The sequence below is a fragment of the Cinclus cinclus genome, chromosome 2 (assembly GCF_963662255.1).
Source record: "Cinclus cinclus chromosome 2, bCinCin1.1, whole genome shotgun sequence".
In the NCBI taxonomy this organism is placed as follows: Eukaryota; Metazoa; Chordata; class Aves; order Passeriformes; family Cinclidae; genus Cinclus; species Cinclus cinclus.
This window is the reverse complement of record NC_085047.1, coordinates 43,113,056-43,137,586: the sequence shown is the minus strand read 5'-3', so window position 1 is coordinate 43,137,586 and position 24,531 is coordinate 43,113,056. Positions and strand designations below refer to the sequence as shown.

Sequence of the window (24,531 nt, the reverse complement as noted above, 5' to 3'; positions counted from 1 at the left end):
TATTAATTTGGTCATATCCTGATTTAAAGTCTGCATTTAGCATCTTAATTACTGATAGTGTAATGTTTTGCATCCATTACACAATCCTGCTTATCTGAAGTAGATAAGCATTGGCTGCTGAAGAATACTTTCAAACCAGTGCACTGTATAAAAGCCAGAAAAAATACAATCTTACCTTAAACAAACAACGACAAACATATTCATACACTGTATGTTTCAATGAGCCAATAAGCAACTTGATTCTTTCCTCAGTATCACTTGAATCCTAAAAAAGAAATTTCAGATTTCAAAATTCCTGTGGAAGTAAAAAACTTTTCATGTAGTTTGTAAATTTCAACAAAATTACACAAATAATCTGACAACAATCCATGTGACACTAGTTCTAAAAATGATATTAAATTCATCTGCAGCTATCAGTGATTAAATGGGAAATTCATGCTGAAGTACTAAGAAATAAATATTCTGGCATTTAATATTTTGACTATGAATGTGATACAACTTTGTGTATAAGGTGAAATACATTGAGAATGAGAGTACATTTTCTTCTCCTAACAATAATATCATTGAAATCTCATCGTTTTCACTTGATCTAAAAAACTTCTGATTCACTGAAATACTATATTTAATACCACTAAACAAGTATGTTGATCTTAAGTGTAGTTATTAAACTTCTGGTCAAATTTGGCCCAACTGAAATGAACACTGTAGAAAATATTAAGTGTACACTGTCCTTCAAAGTTCATTGATTGAAAGACTAATTCTAACAGGAAAAGATTTGAAAGATAGGACAGAAGAAGAAAGGGACTGGGAAGTAGGGAATGTTTTACAGGCAGTATGAGCTCCTTTCTACCATGCTGGAATTTGAAGAAATGAGTTCAAAAAGGGCAACTGATTTGCCTAATACCCTTCCCATGTCTAATAGATCTTTTGGCATGAAGAAACTGATACAGGAGCAGGAAAAAAGAAAGCAAGTAACAAAGGCAAAACCAGAAGCTGAGCTTTAAATAGGTAACACTGCAGGCAGAAAGAAAAAAAAAATTACGAAGGAGTGCGAGAGTAAGAACGAGAAGTTAAAACATCATGTTGTGAAAAAGAAGCAATAGGAACTTCAAAGAGGGCCAGTTCACAGTCAGGAATGTGCTCCTAGTAATGACTAGAGCTGAAGGTGAGTTGCAATCACAGATGCCAGAATAAAGCAGAATTCAAAGAAAACATGATGAAAGGTTGGTGAATGACTTTCTAAGCAGAAACAAAGAGAAATACAAAGAATTTTGGAGATGTTTCATAAAAAGAAATGCACTATTACTCAGTGTGGGTATTTAGATATAAAGAGTGAGGTGACACAGGATAAATCCATTCTTTGCTTCAGTAAGAATATACTGGCCTAAGAACACAAAAGAAGAAAAATTACATTTTAAACAGGACAAGCTGCAGGCATGCTTACAAACTGCAAAAAAGTAGATAAAGTTATGACTTCCTTCAGGTAAATGAACCGTGTAGAAACAGAGGTATTTTTTAATTCTACCTCTTGTTGATGAAATTAGCTTTGTTAGCATTTTAGATCATTAATCTATGCAAATAAAGCTTTTAGTAAAGTTATAACCAGCTTTTGTTTTCCTAATTCACCATAGACAAAGAACAAGCCTGAAATCACAAAGAGTTACTTTGCTTTCAGATGGTAGAGAAATTCTGTGATTTATATACAACATAAGATAATTTAGAAGTCCACATGCCTGTATTCTGAATATCTAAAGCACAACAGGTCAGCATCACTACTTATTATACACCTCATCATCAATTATTCAATTTAAAAAAAAAAAAAATGTCCAAAGTGCCTAATAAATTCTAAAGATCAAAGCAGATGGACTCTTCTGAAGCATTAGCAGCTTCAGGAGAAGAACAAATACCTGCTCACTTTGCAGAGCCCTTTGGAAAAGCCGCAGGAACGCTGCCAAACTGAAGCGGTACATATTATTAATTTTGGACAAGTCAGAGATAATGAAGTACATTTTGCTAGCACTCTCGGCCAAAGGGAGATAGGCGTCCCTCTCCTGTGGAGAAAAAAGACACATAAAAATCCCAGGTGCATTACTGCCACCTCTTGATTACTGCATAATGATTTACCCATCCCACCAAGAAAACATCCCTATGACTCTGACTGCTTTAGAAAATCGAATCCTTTCCAAGCTTTCAAATTGAGGGATAAGCACTCCAGACTCCAACACTGTATTGAGATTTCAAAATTGTTAGAATACATTTTTAGCAAAAAATCCTTTAAATTATGAAGAACATGCTGGAGATTAATCCCTAGGTCACTAAGGTCTTTTCCCACCACAGAACATATCCCAAAATTCAATGGGAAATTTTAAACTAAACAAATAGAACACAGAAGAAAACTCAGCAATCTGTCACAAAAAGAGGATGTCAGATGAACAGCATCACCAATGATCTAAACTTTTTCAATAGCAAGAGGTATATTAAGCAAAAACATCCATATGAACTCTAATGTTTGCAATAGTGGATGGCAAAAATAAAGTCAAAACCCACTACTTGCCATTCCTTTAATTCAAACCGGCAGACTTTAAATTGTGTAATTATTCAGTTACGAAACAAAGCATTTTAATTACTGGAAATACTGCATGTACTTGCATATCCCAAATACCATTTACTCAAAAAGAATTAATTTAACATGTTACTCATCTTAAAACCCCGTGGATGTATCTATCTTCTCTAGATAAAAGATGAATATTTTTAGCAGAAGAAAAACAGTACTTTAAAATATTCTTCTACCTTATCAAGGAAACTCTGAAGTCTGAAAGATTCAGCCAGTGATTCTTGGATGAGTGCACTGCTTGCTTTAGTTTGATTCAAAGATTCAATCAGATCCTTATTTTCTAGTATATTGCCTTGTGATGTGGCAAGTGTCTGGAAAACAGAAAGTCATCTATGTAACATTAAAAAAAAAAAATCATGTAAAGTAACCATTTTAGAAGCTGTCTATATTTCTGATCTGTACATATTTCTGAATAACTGAATGCGTCTCAAGTGTTCTAGAAAACTGGCAGTTATTCAAAAAACTGAGACATTTTTTAAAGAAGTATGGAAAATACAGCTCAAGGACATACTTCAAAAATCCACACTGCTAGATTCTGAAACACAGGCTATCAGAAGGCTTTTAAGAATTATTTCTATGATAAGAGTCTTATGCACTAAAATCCCCCTGTAAATACAAATTAGGCTATTTCTTTCTGGTGTTTAACTTCCCATTTAACCTGAAGTTGGCACTTGTAACAACTTCCTGTACTCATTCATAAATTAATTTTCCTACAAAAGCATTCCAATATCTTCTATACAAGCTAGATCTCACTTCCAACTGAGATGGATATTCACATATTACCAATTTAAATTTTATAATCAAAGATCACTTCAAAATCCTTGAGACTGCCCCACATTTTTCCTGAGTTTTCCTCATTAAATTAAGCAATTAAACAATTAATTTCGCTTTTAAGAAGTGGAAGTAGCTTGAATAGTTCACTTATATATAAGGTTTTTTTACTAACCTTCAATAAATACACATCAATATATTTATTTTAGTCAGACAGAAAATTGGCTGCTTGTCAGTCAAATCAATTCTGAGCCACCACCTGCAGGACAGCATTTTAGAATATATGGAGGCAGAGATTCACCAGTTATAGTAGAATGCACTTACTTTTCTACCTGAAAAAAGTTTAGGATAAGATCACCTGCTTTTTCAAATAGCCCAATTCATCCATGAGAAATCATACTGTGAGCTGTGAGACAGTACCAATGGCTTTACTCTGAGGTTTTTAGAAGGAAACCAATACAGTACGTCAGATAGAAAGGCAATGTTGCTTTAAGATTAACTTCAATTTAGCTAGACCTTATCCAACATCGACTTCTTTGTTGACAAAGTCCAGGTAGCACCTGCCAGTTTTCACAGAGCCTTAGGCTTCTTTCTTCAGGGTCAAAGAGTATCCTGAATTCAGGGTAACTTGCTAACAAGAATTCCAAAATTGAAACCAACCTTGCTGTTACTAGTCAGGTACATTTCATTGCAGTTATCTTAGGCATCAACTTCTTGATTTTTGTACTTGATAATTCAGATTTTTCAAATAAAAAAGATTTTTTAGTTCCAAGACCCCCCAAAAAGTATGTTCGGAAGTGAAATTTATTTTGCTGCATCTCTGAACCCTTTTCCTCTGGTGGACAATAAGATGTTAAAATGGTCAAATCTGGATATGGAATTTTATTAGAGAGCAAGCTTCCCTCTTCCTGCAAGAGAAATCTGGACCATCAGAGTTTTAGAAAAGGGCTGATCTTGATATTTGAGAATTTATAGGCAGTTCAATAGGGACAGAAAATGTGGAAATTCAAATAGTATCCAAAAATTACATTAAAAAAAATTTTTGCTAACAAACTGACCTTGAACATTTCCAGGGATGAGGCTTGTTCCCAGAGGTTCCCAGAGGAACTGGTGCCTTTCCAGCCTCACAGCAGAGAATTTGCTTGTAATATCTAATCTAAACCTACCCTCATGCAGCTTAAAAGCCATTCCTCCCTTGTCCTGCCACTGCACATCCTTTTTATAAGTCCCTCTCAGTCTCTTCTGGGCCAGTGTAATAAATAGCCAGTCTAATCTGCAAAAACTATTATTTTATGCTAATCCATTGCACTCAATACTGCAAGGTTCTGTGACTTCGCTCAGACTGAGGGGTTTAGGGCATCAGGTCAATCTCCCTGCATCTCTGACCTCTCAGAAAGACAGTGCTCAAGGAACCATTCTTACAAGCATGAAGTACAATTTATGTGGAATCCATGGCAAGACGCAAACAAAAAATAAAGCAGTCCCTCCTTGGAAGCTACCTTTTTCAATAGAGGTGAACAGCTGTGTCTGAGCATAAGTACTTTCAATAAAATAAAAATAACTGAAAATTGACAACATTAATTTTAAATGCAAGACAGGGAATGTTAACTGCAAAGAACATTACAGCTCATTGCTAATAGGAAACAACTGTGGAGTTTTAAAATTTTAAATGTCCCTTTCAGAAAAATTTTTATTTTGTAATGGGAGTTTTTCATTTTTTTCACAACACAGGATCATTTCTCAACTTAAGAAAGAGTCATCTGACATTCACAGGCTTAAAAATGTGGCTTTTTTAACTCATAATTTCACAATGAAATAGTATAATTTTTAAGACGTTTTCTCTTCTTGGTGTGTTAAAATTAATTAAATTTCTAATGAACCTAAATCAGCCTAAATCTAGCTCACCAAATTCATAAATTTAACTACGGAAGTTCTTAATGTACTGAAATAACACATGTACAGGCCCAGGCAAATAATGTCTTTATGTTTTCTAATCAAAATTCTGATAGCTCATTATTCCAACACTTCCAGCATCTTCGTTCAAACACACAATAATGTGATTACCATCTTATTGGTCTATCAGATATTAAAGAAGTAAATTTCTTTTACCTCCAAAAGAGAATCCTCAAGTTTAGCTAATTGTATCTTCTTATCTTCTTCCTGCTGTAACAGCTTTGTTTTCTGCTCTTCCAAATCAGGCTTTTCATGCTGAATCGTTAAAGCCAAAAGCTAAAAACAAAGTGAGAAAACAAAAACCAAGTTGGGTTTTTTTTTCTGCATTTCCATTTCAAGAGGGGTCAGTTTTCAGGGATACACTGTATGATGCCAATTCCACATCTCCAGAGGAAGGAGGAAATCCATATGGTTATCTATGCTTCACATTTTAGATTATATCTTTCATACCTACATCCCATCCTAAGGCTCTTGTTAGTGTAGAAAAACTTGTTTCATACCAAATAAAGAGGAGATTTTCTTCCCTTAAATCATCTCTCTTCTTTTTTTTCTTTCTTCCATTTGTATGTTACACTTTGATTCCTAGACTTTATAGAGAAAACCTCAAAAGCTACTAGTATTTTAAAGGAAATAAAATACACAGTATTTTGGTTTCCCTACATTTTTTTTCTGTACACAAAGTATCTTCAAAATACCAGCACTGCTCTCTAACAACCCCCAACAGTAGGACACTTGAGAGCTATAACAGAAATGCTTCCATGGTACCATAAATGCATCTTGAACAGAAAGCAAAGGCTTAGCAACTAATCTGTTGCAACTGAAGTCAGTAAGAACATTTTCATTTTCTCTACCGGACTCACTCTTTGATTCCAAAAAAAATTTAGCATTTATATTTGTGAGCTTGAAAATACTTCCACAATCATTAATGCAAACTGCACCACAGGGCTTATTCCCAATGCTGGATACAGCTATGCGTGCTCACTATACATACACTGGCTTTATTCTAAATGCCTACCTGTCCTCTTAAGCCACTTGCTGTTGTAGTAAAGTTTACTTCTGTAACAATAGAAGAAGCATCAGGTGGAATGAAGGGATTTGGGTTCCTTGTTGATAGAAAAAGACGGAACTCTTCATTATAATCGATCATTTTTTCACCTATTTGTATGGCATAACGGGGTCCTGCAATTAATAAGCAGACACTATACTCACTCTGATTGGAAAATTCTAAAATTATCTGAAAACAATGGTATTTGTGTAATACTTTATTACTAATAGATCTAAAATATATTTTACAATATGTATTTATAAATGGATTGGAAAAAAAACACAAATTCAAAAAATTTGAAGAACACACCCTAACCTGCATTGTTAGAGATAAAAAAGTAAAGCACTGAAATAATATAGGAAATTACACGGTAAGAATATGTAAGGAGTAAGAATTACATAATAAGAATACACCTGAGGAGTTTATCCTTACCCAGAACACAAAGCATAAAGGTCAAAAAATGCACTTGAAGTAAAAGTAATACAACAACTTTTTGACAAATAGGAGAAAAAACACCACAGAAGATGAATATAAAATAAATATAATAAATATATTTAACTTAACCATGTTATAAAAGAAACAAGTTATTTATTAAATAACTGATGCCATGGTTTCAGTCTGTTTATACTCCTAATATTTCTCAATATGCCTTGTTACAGAATAAACCTATATGTACAGGCCCCCTCCCCCCCCCCCCCTTCCATAACAGGTTTCCATTCCAGCAGGGTTAGAGAAGAATAGACTCAAGACAATGACATGATTAGAGTAAAATTTTGCTTCCTGATACTGAAAAACAAAATAAAAACCAAACTATAAAATGAAAAGTGAAAACTTCTGTTCTGGAAAACCTCCCAAGATGGCATACTTAGGTGCTTCTCTATTTTTAGCACTGAGTACAGATCAGAAACATAAATCTCTTGCTGAAACACTGGTAGAGATGAAAATCACATACCAATTTTGGTTCTAGGCCAAAGATCAGAATAAATTTCAAGACTATGTTGTAAAAATGTCAAACAGAAAATGGAAGCTGTACAAAGACAAATTTACTGTGGTATGTATGTTCACATTTTTTATTATCATTGCATTCCAAGTAATGAAGAGATGTACAGTCATCACAAGCAAAATAATGCAGACAGGTCCCCACCCACATTTTGACAAAAAGAAGGACTGCATGCTTGCTTCTAAAGTGATGAAAAATATTCAAATAGTGACCCATCCTTCCTTTTCCAACAACAGCTTTGTAGTCTGGACCTGCACAGACCTGGCATTAACAGAGCTCATCAAAAAGCAAAAGAGGATGTCTGAGTGTTATGAGCAATTTTCCTGAACAAACTAGCATATTTGAATTTAATCTGCTTTCTCCACAAGCCTGCAGACACGTTCATCTTTCATACTATATCTCATTAACGCTCCAAAATTCAGCAGAAGCTAGAGGGGCAAAAGAAAGTTGTCAGATTGTCCTACCTAACCCTCCACAGATCCCTGATCACCACTTTGCTGCCGTTCTTTTAATGAGAATCAACAAGCAAGTGCATCTGTAATGGAAGACTGATTTAAAATGACGCTTTCTTTTCCCTAAACAAATCTTTCTTATTTTGGTGATAAATGTATATATGAATCCTACGGTATTTACTTTTTTAATTTTTTTAGCATGTACTTCCATTTGAAAAATTACTGCTACCCTACATATTATTAGATTCAATAGTAGATGAAAAGACAGCAAAAAAAAAGAGCCTTGAGCTATTTTTAGTACCCGAAGTTCATACAGTAAGTTACATGCATAGGTCATGGTACATGCTGAGGAACCACTTCAGACAGAAATACAATTACAAAGGATAATGCAAATCTATTTTAGTTTCTGTAATTTAGGAAGTACTTAAAACACACATTGCTATATTTTTTTAATTCACCAAATTCTCTTGACATAACTTCAAAATAGGTAACATAATTCAAGAGAATTCATGCTGAGATAATTGCATAATTACAATTTATTTATCACCATTTTTCATATTAAAAAAATTAAAGCAACTAAGTCCAAAACAGTCATACAAACAGTTAGGTATAACACATTATCTGTCCAAAGCAGAGATATTATATAGCAAAACCTAAACTTCTTTTTTTCGCTTTTATTGCATTGGTTAAAGGACTCCTTTCACCAAATTCCACCATTTTGCTGATCTCTATGACCCTTCCCATTCCAAGGGCACATCAGGAACAGACCTGTGTGTCTTTTTAGGTTTGGAGAAATGCAAAAGAGGAAGGAACTCCAACATTGTAAACCTTTGATTTCTAACTCCACCAACAGTTGTGTAACTTTTGGTTTATTTAAGGCCCAAGTTTCCAGTTAAAACTATGTGTCTGAAACCATCACTAGAAATTAACTTAAATTTTAAATTCTTAGGAGTCTATAAAATACATTATTTTAACTTCAATTTAAAAAAAATACTTTTCAATATTTTTCCACTTATTAAATAAGAACATATCTCCAACATATTTAATGCATTGAAGTGCTAGGAGCAGGTTAATACTACAAAGGAAAAAAAACTACACAATATTAATGCTTTCAGAAAAATCAAGCTTTATATAAATAGATCTAAACTACAAAAGTTTTGAGCAAGCATTTGCAAAGATCTCAGTGATTTACCTTGAGCAATAAGATCTTTTCTCAGCAATGGGTAAAGTACAGGTTCCACTCCATCCATTTCCTGTATAATAAGTGTTTTCCCAAATCTCACTGCCAGCTCAAGAGCAGTTAGGAAGTTGGTGTCCTGGATAAACAGAAACGCATTCCTTTGATTCATGCTTTTTTGAAAAATGCATTCACTTCAGAATGAGTAGGAAGGTATAATACCAAATAGTCCAAATCTAAAAATCAGTTAGTATAGGTGAAAAATCCTATTAGAGGCATATGATGTTTCAGGGTTTAGCCACAAATGTTTAGTTTAAATAAACTTGATCTACTCATCAAAAAAAATCTATTTAACACGCTTAGAGCTTCAAGTGCTGTACCAGAAGAGAGCAGGTTCCCTGTCCTGTCTGCCAGGTGCACCTTGAAGTCCTGGCCACATCTCATATCTCAAATTTTAATGTGTAGCTATGTCTCAAAACTGAACCAAGCACAGGATTCACATTATCAAGAGGTCTACATGCAGTCTTTTGTTGCAAACAGGTATTTAAACATGCATGTGGTGCATACGATCCCATTAGTCAATAGAGATCCTGGACAATATAGACAACAGAGGGTGAAAGGTAATCGGGCCAATCAGCCAGCAGGACAAACAATCAATTACCCAAACATATGTTATCTACAAAGGTTCCACAGAGCCAGCTGGGATCTGTGCAAGACCTACATGCTGTTGAAGCAATATTTTGAGGCCAGGTGGGGTTCAATAAGGGACTTCTGAATAGCATCAGATGCCTGCCCGGGTGTGTACAACTGAGCTGTACCTCTCTACTCAAGTAAACAGTTACAAGCATGCAATGAGTTCCAGGTACATTAATCTCAAACTGAAATTAAATTTACTCTTTCCAGTGTAGACAATACAACACAACAATCATAGGGAATTAAGTGCATATACACTCTTGAAATCCAGCTAACTGCAACCAAGTATACAAAAGACTTCTTTATTTGAAAATATTTTCTATCTTCCTCTCAGCAGGGAATATGACAGTCTCAGAGACAGTAGCACAAAGAGGCAAGTTTGTAGAAATAATACCAGATGATGACCCTCCAATTTTAAACAACCTGCAACTCTGTAAGGACTTGTATTCTTCATGGAATATAAACTAATTTTTGGTGATTGCTATTATACACCTTTAAAAACTACTTGGTAAAATCTGGAATAGAGGAAGCTCAAAGAGAAAAGACCATGAGTAACAACTGCACCTGTTGGTTAATAACTTCCAAACGTGATTCCTTCAAATGTGTCTTCAACCATTCAGTAGCCTGGAAAGAAGGGTCTATCAAAAATGGGCAAACTTTACTCTAGGGAAAAAAAATATAAATATATTTACTAAAATTTATTTTAAGAATAAAATTGGAAACCATTTCTTATTTCCCCAAACTAAAAGAATATATATTCTAAAATATTTTCTAATTAACAAACTGTTTAGAGAAACAATAACAGACCAGGAAATTCATGTCTTTCATTTTATCTCTTCTTTTAAAAAAAGGAGAGCACCAAATCCAAAATTCTCAGATGTTTGTTCTACTGAAGTTAGGCAGTTCTTCACCTTCTCTTAAAAACATGAGTCTCTAGTCAATGAGTATAACCTACAGCTTTTGTTATTCACAACTGCTTTAAAACTCAAGAGACTTACTAGTTTTCCTTTTTCTTCCTCTGGTGGGCAAAGGTATGGTACTTCTGGGTTTGGACCTCAATGGATTTAAGAAAGAATCACGAATACAAATATTTTGCAGGCACCCAGCTACACTCAACTCTGTCCAGTACATCCATGTCTCTCGTACTGAGGATCACACAACTGGACCCAGGATTCCAGGTGTGGCCTCACTACTGCTGAGTGAGGACCTCCCTTGACCTGCTGCCAATACTATGCCTAAAGCTGTCCAGGATACCACTGGCCTTCTCCTTGGCAAAGGCCCGTAACTGTCTCATGAACTACCTAGTGTCCACCAGGACCATCAGGTCCTTTTCTGCAAACCTGCTTTGCAACTGCTTGGTCCTCAGCACATGCTGGTACATGGACTTGTAACTATCCAGGTGCAGGACTGCGTAGTTTTCTTTCCCAAACTTCATGAGGTTCCTGTCAGCCCATTTCTCCAGTCTGTCAAGGGCACTCTGGGCCTCAACTTTACCCTCTTGTGTATCAGAGACTCAGTCATAGAATGGATTAGGTTAGAAAGTCCCTTAAATACCATCTACTTCCAACACCCCTTACAAGGGTAGGGATGCTACTCACTATATCAGGTTGCCCATGGTCCCATCCAATGTGACTTTGAGCACTTTCAGGAATGGGGTATCCACAGCTCCTCTGGACAACCTGTGCCAGTGCCTGACTACACTCTAAGTAAAGAATTGTTTCCTAACATCTAATCTAAATCTCTCCTCATTTAGTTTATAACCATTCTTCCTTTGCCTCTTATCATCTGCCCATGTAAAGAACTGTTCTCTCTCTTTTCCATAAGTCCTCTTTAAGTACTGAAAGGCTGCAGTGAGGTGTCCCCAGAGCCTTCTCTTCTCCAGGCTCTACAACCCCAGTTCTCTCAGCCTGTCCTCACAGCAGATGTGCTCCAGCCATCAGGTCATCTTGGTGTATCGGCCATGTCTCTCAGTTTTGTGTCAGCAAACTTGCTGAAGGCTTAAACATGCATTTTCAACAGTTCTCTGGTTCAGTCTGAGAGAAAAGCATTTCCAGGTTTGGGGCTTTTATTAGACTGAGTTCCAGTATTCCAAACTGAGTAGCTACACAGATCTCAAACTGAAAGACAGGGGAAAATGATGGGCATTCAAGCATCAAAAGATGATCAGCACAGAAGGCCAAGAACTGTACTGTAGATTGCACTGAAAAAATATTGTGTCCAATTTCAGCTTTATCAGGATGTACACAAGGAAAATTATTTGACCTGATTGAGTGCTTGAAAAAGCTCTTAACACATGGTGAGATTTTTAAGAGCTCCATCTATTCAACTGACAAAAAAAGATGAAAAAAAGGTTTCATTACAGTATATAAGTAGCTTTAATAGTACAAGAGTGTTTATTGAAAAGCTTTTTTATCAAACTGAGAAAAGGAAATATAGATCTATTAAAAGGATGATAAAGCAAGATGAATTCAAACTGGAAAAAAATCGGTAACTAATTTGCATCAATAAATCATCTAAGCAAACAACTTCTAGTAAATGCAGATTCTCCTCGTGCCATTAAATATTTGTTAGTAGTTCTAATAAATTAACAGAATATTACATACATAATATGTTATTACACATATCTATATATATGATAAAACTGAATCTTCTCACATGTATTATTAGATATATACAAATAAAGAAATAAATGTCTTGAACAGTATCTGCATATAGCCTTTTCCTTTTTCTGAGAAAAAAAGGTAATAGAAATTATATGCCAAAGTGAACATAATCTTCCACTGGTTCTATTGTTGTTAATGACTATTTACACTTTAAGCATGAATAGACTGATACTGAATAAAACCTAAGAGCAAAAATGAAAACATGTATTTTCTGTAACAGTTTTTCCCTTTTGCTACAAAGTATCCATTGTTACATATGTATTAATTTCTGAGTGTGTGTGTGTGTGCTGGCTTTGTGCTACCAATAAAAACCACAAATGAAATAGTTCAATTTGCCATGTTACTGAGATTTGTAAAAATTTAAATACTTCCAAGACAAGACAAAAAAGCAAATTTACCTGCAAGATAACAAGAGCATTCTCTATTGAAAGGTCATCTGAAGGTAAACCTTCACTTTTCCAAGTTAACTCCTCACTTTCTGTACACAGGAACCGGCGTAAATCGAACTCTGACAAATGAAAGTGTAAGTTTCTGTCATCCTTCACAGTCTGCATAACTTAAAAACATTTACCAGCCTATACAGAACAGAGACTTAGTCCATTAATAGAGTGCAAGTCTGTAGATTTCCCTTTAATCTATTATTTTATTGCTCTTACTGAACTTAGTATTAGTAAGTAGCTGATGTCATAGAAATATTTTAGTTTTGCTAACACACAGATAAAAATGATTACTGAAAATACAGAAGCATTCAGAATGCACGGGCAAATTTACAACAGTTAATGTGAACACATCCATTTTTGTAAACTTTTCTTTTTAAGCAAGGACTATAAAGATACAATTATTTATAAATATTTATTATCTTAATAATTTCACAGAATGAATCTAAGAAATTGTTTGTCAGTATGTAGAAATATTTCTTGAGTAAGAAAATGTCTCTTCTCATTTGGGAGTACAAAGACAATTGAGACTGTTCATTAGAACACACTGGCATTTCTCATTTCCTCAATCAAGCTTAATTACTTTCATGGAGATACTAACAAACACATGCAAAATTACTTTCAAGGCCTGCTAATTTGGTCCATTCATCCAAGCTGTTTTTCCTCTGATCCTCAGGAGCAGCAGAAAGATACGTAATAAATGCAGCTGCTATCTGAGCTCTTTTAGGCAACGTAGCCAGGTCATCTGTTATCTCTGACACCTTCAAAAAAAGAAGTACAGCATGTACAGGTGTGTTGCAAACAAAAACTGCATTAATACATCACATTAGTTACTAAAATTTCAGAATTAAGTGTGCCTGCCATTGGTAATACAGTTGAGACAGTTTCTCTTCTTGCATTTCAGGTATCTATACCTAGCTAAGACACATGGAGGTATGGGAAAAATTCCTTTCAGCTCTGGGCTAAAGCACAGAGATATTTCTGATAACGTAGCTGATACAAATCCATGAATTTGATGACAAGTTCAACTTAAAAACAAATGGATAAATGGTATTAGAGTAAGAAAGATAAGAAATACGTGTTCCTAGTCACAGTTGGGCTGTAAGTATAACTTACAATATGTATACAGACAATAAATACTATATGCAACTATCCTACTTACTGTTATTCACTGCACATTTACATGATAAAATAAATTTATCATATATCTGCAAATAATTTATCTGCACTAAATCAACTCCGTTTTGAAGTGTTCCAGTATTTTTAAGAAAAATACAGTGTGTCAACACCATATGTGACTGCCATAATTGGTTTCAAAGTCCTGTCACTTTCTCTTTTACTTTAATCACATTGACATTAAAAAGAAATGCTGATACACAAAATAAAGGCAACTTTTTATTGCTTTCTCCTTACTTTAAAGGTAGACAAATATGGGATGAGTTCCTAATTAATCTATCTCCCAGTTTAGTCTACAGCATACCATTAACACATGGCCAGAATTTTCTAGTGTACCTAGATGAAAAACTGTGAGGAATCACTTTTAGAAGGACTTAAACACTGGGGTTCAAATATATCCAATACTTACTACAGCAGATGGAAAAGCTACATTCAGGGGAAAAGCTTCCAATTTTTTCCAGTATGATGGTCAATGTACAAGAAAGATTCATTTAACCTTAACTTTGCTTCCGTAAAATGCAGGCAGTCTAATTGCTGAGGCTTTTTTCAGTATCAGTGGAGACACAGAATCGTGTATCTCTGCATGAAGATTTCTTCTGACTTAAGATACCCATGAAATTTGCTCAGTGCTTTCTGGAGGGGACAGCTATTTTCAGCTTATGCCTATCTTCAGATTTTCCTTTTTGTTTCAGACTGCAGAAGGGTCCGCGTCTCCAAAGATTTGTCAATTTCTCTCAAATACATTATTTGAGCAAATAAGATATGCTTACCTTCCCTACTTCAGCAGCAGCGAAGTTTCAAGCATTTAAGTGACAACTTCAAAAGCAACCCAACATTTTGGGTATACCTATATGCACATTTACAACACAAATGCCACGGAGGTGATATATTTCAAGACTATAATTGTTTAAAATCTGTCCCTTTTGGTTGTATCTCATGTTGTGGAGTCCAACTGCTGACGTGTTCAGCAATCATAACAATTACATTCTTTGGATGAAAACCAGCACAAAATTCTCTATGTTTTCTATTAAATACCAGGGCATTTTTACACATTTGGTAGCAAGGTTTTTTTCCGAAAAGAGGAAAGCTTTGTTTTCTAATGAGAAATCAAAAAATGTGCACAGGGAGACATGCAGAATAGCAGTATCTCACATTCTTCAATCAATGCAAAGACTGTATTTTCCAATTCTCAGCTATTAGATGTACTTATGAAAATTTTCACTAACCTGAGTGCTCCATCTTTTGTGCTCCCTATCGAGTTGATTTATCAATACCTCTGCAGCTTTCAGCGTTTTCTGAGCTTTACTTAGTTCTGCTTCAAGTTTTGCTGCTTCTGTTGTTCTGTTCTGGAACCTGTAAAACGAATACTCTTTATAATTGCTACCATGAACTACAAAACTTATGAAAAGTTATTTTCAAAGAAGTTTAATTGATTGAACTTGTAATAAATTACTCACTTATTGTTAACAAAGAACACAATTGCAGTAGTTATTTTTATACCTTCTACTTCTAATTGGCAGATGGGCTTCTTAGAATTTCAGCTAACAAAATTTAGATGGATGCACACGTGAGATCTAGAAATGGATTTGAAATACAGACTGTAACGTCTGAAAATCATCCCTTCTTCTACTTAAACAGCCTGATAATTTTAGTGATTGTGTAAAGTTTTGTTGTACACTTAATCAGGAAAACAGTAGGCTCAATGCCATACATTTGTAACTATTTGGTAAACTTTACCTATTAAATGTTTAAAAAAGAGTATTACTAATTTCCACGGATGACTCCAGTTCAATTCACAGTAGACTATTTTGCAAACTAGTATGAAGGAAGAACACGCCCAAAAAACAGGCATGGTTATTTTTTCATACTGTTCAATATCTAACTAGTTTGATTAATATTTAAAATAATTAATACATTTAATCCACATATTCAAAATAATATATTTATTTATTACCTTATAAGTATGTGATATATAGTATATAAATTAATATATTTAACTCTAGTACATAGTATTGAATTAATCTAAGAAATCACTGTCTAGTTGATTTACAAGAATTCACGAATTACCTTTTTTTTTTGCAGACTACAAACCATGACTTTTAGTAATATGTATGTATGTCAGGTTGCAAAGTATCTCCTACACTAAGTACATAATAAAAACATCAAACTAAAAAACTTGGATTAAACAGAATTTGGAGAAAGTATAAACGTTTACCAGCTTTATTTTTATGCCTCTGTGAATCATGTACTTGATGAAGGGTGATAAAAAAGGAGATAGCTAACTAGCTAACTATCAGAAAAGCAGGCCAACCTAAAAGAAATAGAACTGCCTGTCTTCAAGCTGTGATCAGTAGAAGTTTTGCATAGGAATGTTTCCAAAGTCCTAAGGAGTCCACTGAAGTCCTCTGTGATTCAGAGGGTGATAAACATACTGTTTACCTTTGACATCTACAATGCCTACAATAAAGGCTACCAACACAGTCAGTAGTGAGAAGCAGGTACTTTTAAGGAGCATTTATTCCATCTGATCAAGGAGATGAACGGTAATCTAACAGTATTTATCTCCACTGAGAGTACAGATAGCCTAAGCATCACTAATTCTGATGTAACTATCTTGCAGTACAGGAAGTTACATTTCCTTTGATAAACTTCATTATTCATACTGAAATCATCAATATTTTAAATTTATATATTGAAATAAACAAACCCAACTTACTTGTCTTTCAGTTCTGATACTTTTTGACCAACAGAGTTCAGAAGATCCTCTAACCTCTGTTTCCTGTCTTCAGTTTTCTTGAGATTACTATAAAAATGTAATGTAAAAATGTAACATCTATTTTAAGATTAGGGACCCAAAGGAAGAAAAAAAGAGTAAATATAACAGGAAAGTAATTTACATAGAGATAGTTAAAAAATGTTCTTTGTTGTGTTTTATACTGAAATACATATATTCATATGTAAAACCTTTCAGTACTTCACATAGTTTTTTTAAATGGAAACCAAACAACTCATTCCTAAAGATCAGAACAAATTCTTCTAATACAGAATTTCAAGACCTGGATAAACAATCAGGCCTCTCAGGTTATGGATGGTCAATGTCTTATCTTTCTGACCCTAAGGAGAAACTGATAATGCTTTGTATATGACTAAAAAAGAGGAATTGTATATCTCATAAAATAGCATGGGTTTCATTGACAGAATACATTTTAAGCATACCTGTGATGCTAATTTCTCCCTGACAGTATTCAGCTGAGACAGTAAACTCATGATTGTATAAAAAACATCCAAGGTGTAGCTTCCAGGAAAAAGAAACTATTGTACACTTACTTTTTCTGTCTCAGTATGTAGTTTTACTACCTCTGGATGAGGTAATATCTTATCTTCTGTATTTTATAAACTTCAACTCACACAGAATCACAGAATGGTTAGGATTGGAAATTACCTCTGGAGATCATCTAATCCAACCCCCCAGCTAAAGCAGGATCGTGTCCAGGCACAATTCTGATATCAGAGAAGACTCCTGAACCTCTCTGGCAGCTTGTTCCAGTGCTCTGTCACCCTCAAGTAAAGAAGCCTTTCCTCATTCCTCCACGGCAGATTCAGTTTCACCCACCACCACTGGAATTAAAAACACTGATTTTGTAATAGAGTCCAACTTACGCTTCCAAGCCAGCTTTTTCTTTTTCCAAAGGCTGAATTCGTTCTAGGACATGGGAATACTGGATGTTGGCATTCACCCAAGCTGCTAATGGAGCAGCTGCAGCACTGGCTCGTTTAGCATTCTGAAAAATTCAGTACAAAAAAAGTTGTTACAAGAAAGTCCTTGAAGTACAATATAGAAGAGATAAACACAGGATAAGTAACTGCAACAGATATTCTATTTACCAACTTAAACATGCTAATGAGCCAACTCCTCTAATGAACTAATCTTTTAAATTGTTACTAAGATTATATTGAAGGTCATCAGTCCATATAAAAAAAAGTCACAGTGGGTATTTTTACAACTGTGAAGCTAAACTGAAATTAACAAGTTTTAAATCAATGAATGATTGATTAGGCTCTTACTGTTACAAAGACACCAAAGGAGCCAGTTACAATTCCTTGGTCTGAGTTTACTTTATAGCAGTAGAAAAATCTTTGAGCACTCAACTCCATAATGACTTCTTACCCCACCCCTTCTCACTCACCAACCAAATTCTCACTTTAGGAGGCAGTATGCAACAGAGTAATCTCTGCTACAGCTTTATCTGTTTACACCGACAAATTCTGTAAGCAGAATTCATCACTTTTTCTCTAACTTAAGTTCAGCCTAAAAATCATGCTGGCAAACCAGGCAATCACATCTTTTCTTTTGGTCTTTTTTTGTTTTCATTTTACATAATGCAATCAGGAATTACCTTTGGATCAAAAGATGCTCTGTTTCTAGAAAGGAGCTCTTCAACACTCTCACGTATTTCTTTTGGAATATTACGGGCATCAAATGATCCTATGTCCTCCCTTACACTTCTTTTTGCCAAGAAACTGGAGAAAGAATTAAATAACTAAGTAAAGAAGAAAAAAATGTTAAAAAGGTTCTTTCCATATGAAACAAAGGAATTCTGAACTCAAGATTTCTGAATACAACAGAAAGTAGTTCATATTGTAAATTAATGCTTAATTTTAATGGTTAAATAAAATTCTCACCTCTTCATGCTCACCCATGATGTATCAAAAATCCCCATCAGCCGCAGAACTCCCTCTAGAATGTCTCTGATTATGTCAGGGGGCATCCGTAGCGACCGGATTTCTAATAAAGCCTCTGGCTTTATATTTCCAACAGCTAATTTGGCTTCATTAACTAATGGCTTAAAACATGAAAACACATTAAAAAGAGAGAATGAGGATATGAGAAACTGAACATTCCCCATTCTGGTCTTCATACAATTTCTTGTTCTTTTTAAATACTTTATTACCTAAGAAACTACCATTGATGCAGATTCATGTTCACAAGTTACTAAAAAATTGCCATGTATTTACTAAGTGATAATGAGTATACTTCTACATTAAAACAGCATAATATAATCCTGACATTGGGATACAGGTATCTTTTAATAATGATGTTAACTGCTACTTTAGGCATGGCGGGGGGATCTCTTTGTAAACATCCATAGAAGTACAGGCAACAAAAGCTTTCTATTTCCAGTAGCTAAACAAATCCTTCACCCTTTTCAACAAAGCAACAAAATGGCCAGGAAACGAAAGAAAGCAACAGATTATTATTAAAGACTGTGAACACCTTGCACATACTACATATTTATCAAAGACCTGAGAATGGGTCTAATCCTGTAGTTCTATGTCACTTTTAATATAAGGATATAATTCCTTGGGACCTATGATATTTAAAAGGGGAAAAAAATAAGTTGCTGCACTGTTTTCTTAGTCTTTAGTATAAACTTAAAAATGCATGGTATGAAAAATACAGGCTAAGAACAATGACTGAACACACATACCTCCCAAAAAAACTGATACTTAACAGCTGTAAAATCTCTTGAACAAGCAGTTGCCTGTAGCATCATCAGGTTATGTACTTTTTAGGATTTAGCAATGACTGTAAATTATCTCTCACTAAACTATTTCCATTTAGCTGACTGTACAAAGCCCTATATTACCAGCTTGACCCAGGCAAAGTAACACAGTTGGTCTATGTAAGATATGAGTAACTGAAAAATATTACAAAAAATCAGCAGAACTCAGCTGTAGAGTATGGCAGCATAGAAAAAGCAGGTGAAGGCAAGATTTTGCTTGAAAACTTTCTCCAATTACCATCTAACAGAACACAAATGCCAGAACGTCAATCTCTATTTGCCACATGGAATACTGTTTTCTAATGCATAAAAGTTTTGATACCAAAATAACTTGGGAGTAAAATTTAAGAATTGCAGGAATAAATTCTGCAAAACCATTTTGCACAGCAGGACACAAGTCAGATAAAATCAGACTGCAAAATATTACTTTTCCTTATCATCTCTTACCTGAACCTCTTTCAGTTCATCTTCAATTTTTTTTTTCCTTTGTTCTATTTCTGCAGCCTCTTCTGCTATTCGGTGTTTTATTTTTTCCATTTCTGCTTTTTGCTCGCTAGCACTCTGTAGAAAAATTAATTTCTTTCATTTGCAAATTTACACAGGTTTTACTTGTTTAGGCCTCTTATTTCTTTTAGTCTTCTCTATAATAATTTGCACAATACCAATTACAATAAAATAGCTGAGTCTATTTTATATTAGGCAGGCTGGCTAAGTAAATAAACTATATGGAATAAGCATAATTTGCTTTTACTGTGTGTCTTTCCTTTTCCTTACCACAGACCAGATCTGTACCTCTACCTTTGGGGCTCACTATGACTTTTTTCCCCTTGCTTCTGATTTTCCATTCCTTATCAAGATGTCAGCCTTCTTCTAAAACCATGAGTATGTAACTCTGCAACAATCTTTCATGCTATATTTGAATGTACCATTTTCCTGTCATTGTCCTGATCCCATTTCTATTTTAATTTCTTTCACGACACCATTAAAACACTCTTTCTCTATCATGTTCGTAAAAGCAGAAGTTATGTTGGAAATACATCTTATTAGCCTAGAATTACTAATCATGGTATGGTTTCTTTACTTGTTATTTTGTACCAATCTGTCTGTAAGGATAACTGTCTTATGTCTGACACACATATTGTAAGTTGTTTGGATTTACTGCATTTTTTTTCCTGGATTAGTATCTGTGCCTACAGGCAGACAGTAGCTATTAGCCATCTCCAGGAATACTAAACACTTCAGTACAACAATTAATACCTAGTATATAAAACTACAGCAGGAAGGGTCATACATGTCTTTTATCCATTAAGGATAAATGCATAAAATAAAATACTAATATTCTAGGCTCAGATCACCTAAAAGACACAAGACAACGAAGCCCAGAGTTTTGTGTTTTTCCAATATATAACATATTATCATCACCAGCAATTGTCAAGCTGAGTTGAATGTGTACCAGAATGTAACACATGCATAAAAGCAGAGAAAATCTTACAATAATAATAATAATCCTCTGCTCTGAACACTTAACCCAACCTACAGATCAGCATGCTATTGAAGATTACATTCAAATCCATAAAACATTAGCTACATAAAACTAGATTTGACATTTCATGAAAATGAACATGTACTGAATGATTGCTCTGAATAAGAAAACCTTAACATTCATTGTAGGTCAGAAGCTTTTCTCTAAAAGGAGATTAAAAGAGTCTGTGAATTAGTAAATTAGAGCTCACTCTGTTATATAAGCTAGATCATTTGAAGTGACACTAAAATGTTAGAGGGCACCTATAGTTTATGCTAATCTAAATAGTCAGACTTCCACTGTAATTTTTCTGATGTTAGTGGGGCTATCATATTTCATTGCTTTTGACCTATTCTTTGATTTTCTCCTACAGTGTAATATGTGCTACTCACATACCCGTAACTCTACTGGAAAACAGCAGACACAGATTTAAAACTGAAATCAACAACACACCAAGCCAATCATCATTATTCAAATTCATGTTCTACAGACAGATAGAGCCTAAAAGTATTAAAAGCTGCCAACAAGAAAAGGCTTACAAAGATGCTAGGTTATGCACCTTTAAAGCATTGTGAAACAAATAGTTCGAAAGACCAGGCATTTACTTTACTGCATACAGAGAATGTCTTTGATATTGAGCTTCAGACTGATCAGATTAAACCAGTAACAAGAAGAAAACCAGTGCAAGGACAGCAGACTCATTACACCTTATCCTACATCTGTAATTCCAGGAAGTATGAATGTAGAGACCTATTGCCTAAACAATTATTTTACTTGACTGAGAAAACACGCCTACCCTTAGGCAAATTCTTGTCAATGCGTCAGGTTTTGTAACAGTTGAAAAGAATACAAAACATGGGCAGTTAGAGACCAAAGTTACGGAGATCAAAACCAGCCTTTTTTCTTTTCCCCCCCCCCCACTTTTGATGTGATGGCATACACCACCTGCATAGATACTGTAATTTCCTGAAGAGCAGCATCAGCTTCATCCTGCTTCATTTTGAGTAAAATGCTTTGCTCTCCAGCTTTCCTGTTCAGTTCATCTACCAGGGCTTTAGCTTCATTCAGCTTTGAAACACCTGCCTATAAAAGTTTACAGGAAACAGATAGTTAGCAACAAATTTTAAGTGAATTTAAATGAAGTTAGCTACAAATAGTATGGACAAACTACGAGTAATGCAGACTAATTTTCTTTTTATTTAATTAATTTTCACATTTTCTTGATATTATTTAATAAAAATTAATGAGATCTGGAAGTTCTAGATGTGCTGCTCTAAGACCTATTACTACATCAAGAAGATGCAAAAAATTTCTCAAAATAATAAACATAACAACTAGCATATAATCTTTTTCCCAATAATTCAATAGCCTTTCAGTTAACTGATATTAACTCAATGTAACTATTTCTCTCCTAAAAGCAAATCAATGAAAATGAAACAAAATGAAACAAAATAGATTATCTGATTTGTACACTCTCTGAAAATATAGATATATATATAAAAAAGTCTCATTTATGCTTAACTATTTTCTTGACCCACACTTTCTACATTGTTTACTTCATGCTAATTATGTAATATCAATATTTCAAGATATATTTGAAAAAAAATTACCTGGAAGGTATTTTGATTTAGGATACACATCTCTAATTTTCATGTAAGTTATTAACTTTATTTAACTAGAGCATTTAACAAGTAAATGAATGTTTGTCACAAACAAACCCCAGTTGCTTTCTAAACAACAAAAAACACCAATTTCTATTCTTACAAATGGAAATCTTGTTGAATTGCATATTAGTGATGGAAAAATATTGGCAGGCAGTATAAAAATAAAGTAGAATACAAGGCAAGGAAGTAATTTTGTTTTGACAAGTGTTTTAATAAAATAATACAGATTTGCATATGTGGCTCTGAATAGCAGCAAGGGTCACTGAAGCTGAAAGTGATGGGAGAAAGGTAAGACAAAAGTCATCCTAAAGGACCATCCAGATCTTTCCAAAATATACTGGGGGAGGGAAGTAGGTGTGACTGAAAAGATACCAAACGAGTTTCAAAAATAAGGATGTTATATGTAAAGCACAGGAGTAAAGCAACATCTGTGTGATAAACTTCATTTGGGCCACAAATGCCCAAAGGACTGATGTGTGCCAAAGGAATTCAAAATCAATTCCAGCACACAAAAGGAAAGAATCACAACACAGGGAATCTTGGTCAAAGTTACATAAGACCACCATGAGGTGGTCCACGTGGGACATAACAGTTCGTAGAACTTGAAGTAAGTGAAAATCACATGAAGCAGGAAGTTGTTGTCAAGGTATAAAGGGATGGAAGACGGAGCTACAAATGGAACATTTATAAAAGCAGAGGCAGGACTTATATTGATGGAAAGATGATTGGATTTTAGCAACACAAGTCCAATACACATGGGTGAAAAAATTAGAAGTGCTTCTGAGTATGTTTTAAACTTTGAAGAAAATGTACCCAGTCTGATATATTCTTGAGGAAAAGTATTAACAAAAACAAGAAAACCACTTTTCACTCTTTCAGGCACTTGAACAGAGAAAAAGGCATTAAGATTATTACCATTTCTTTCCTGAAACCACATCATTAGCCTATGCCAATAGAGGACACATCACATAACCGTGTTAGCAGCTATAGCTCAATGCACGAGACATTTCTTAATGCAAGAATATATTGAAAAGCCATATGTTAAGTGTTTTAATCACATACCTGCAAGTGGTTCTGCCTTTTTATTAGCTCTCTTCTTTTACTGTTATTGATGGTACTGTATACATGAAGGAATGTCATATACCTGCTAGGCGTTGCTCCATATATTTTACATGATTCATGGATTGCCAAAAATGATTTTAGAAAATCAGAATCACCTGTACAACATTATATGTTACACAGAAAAAATTATACTGAATTTTATCTCACATTAAAATAACTAAGAAAAAACAAGAGAATATGCTTACTTTTCGAGATATGAATTAAGAGTATTCAAAATAGCACAAAGACTATGCTTTTTAAAGTACTCTTAAGGGAAAGAGCACGTAAGTACATTTGAAATGCCTACTTTTCAAGAAGAAATACACTGAAATTGTTTGACATTTGGAAAAGCCAGCAAAATTAATTACAGACTACTGAGAGATAATAAAAGAAACTACTTCCACAAAAACTGAATTTTAAAATACTTGGACTGTTTTAGGAATAAAGCCCATGAGTTTTTGTCTTCTGCCTTATCTCTGATGACAAGTAGACTAAAAGGTTTTCCTGCCATTCAGTTTGTTGAACAGTTCTTCAAAAGAAACCCAAAGATACTGCAAAATAAACTGCACTACCCTACAAAAGAAAAAAATTGCTAAAGCATATCTAAGTTTAAATGAGTGCCTCTAATAAGTACTGCAGCCTACAATAATTACGATGATCTACGATGAAGAGGGATGGTAATGTGAACACCAAGTATTT

The 24,531-nt window shown here is 34.4% G+C and overlaps 1 protein-coding gene across 1 annotated transcript in view; it reads right to left on the bottom strand.

Moving 5' to 3' along the window:
* The window catches only part of DYNC2H1 (dynein cytoplasmic 2 heavy chain 1), a 148,359-nt gene that overhangs the window by 77,611 nt on the left and 46,217 nt on the right, over positions 1-24,531 (bottom strand). Inside the window, exons 54-70 of the mRNA XM_062514583.1 lie at positions 23,794-23,948; positions 22,013-22,150; positions 19,993-20,106; positions 18,665-18,825; positions 18,379-18,502; positions 17,642-17,763; positions 16,698-16,784; positions 15,208-15,334; positions 13,425-13,566; positions 12,767-12,876; positions 10,270-10,368; positions 9,028-9,151; positions 6,354-6,517; positions 5,495-5,614; positions 2,791-2,925; positions 1,908-2,051; positions 176-265 (exon numbers count right to left, since the gene is read on the bottom strand). Of these exons, the coding sequence (XP_062370567.1) occupies positions 176-265; positions 1,908-2,051; positions 2,791-2,925; positions 5,495-5,614; positions 6,354-6,517; positions 9,028-9,151; positions 10,270-10,368; positions 12,767-12,876; positions 13,425-13,566; positions 15,208-15,334; positions 16,698-16,784; positions 17,642-17,763; positions 18,379-18,502; positions 18,665-18,825; positions 19,993-20,106; positions 22,013-22,150; positions 23,794-23,948 (2,156 nt within the window). The remainder of the gene's footprint in view (positions 1-175; positions 266-1,907; positions 2,052-2,790; positions 2,926-5,494; positions 5,615-6,353; positions 6,518-9,027; positions 9,152-10,269; positions 10,369-12,766; positions 12,877-13,424; positions 13,567-15,207; positions 15,335-16,697; positions 16,785-17,641; positions 17,764-18,378; positions 18,503-18,664; positions 18,826-19,992; positions 20,107-22,012; positions 22,151-23,793; positions 23,949-24,531) is intronic.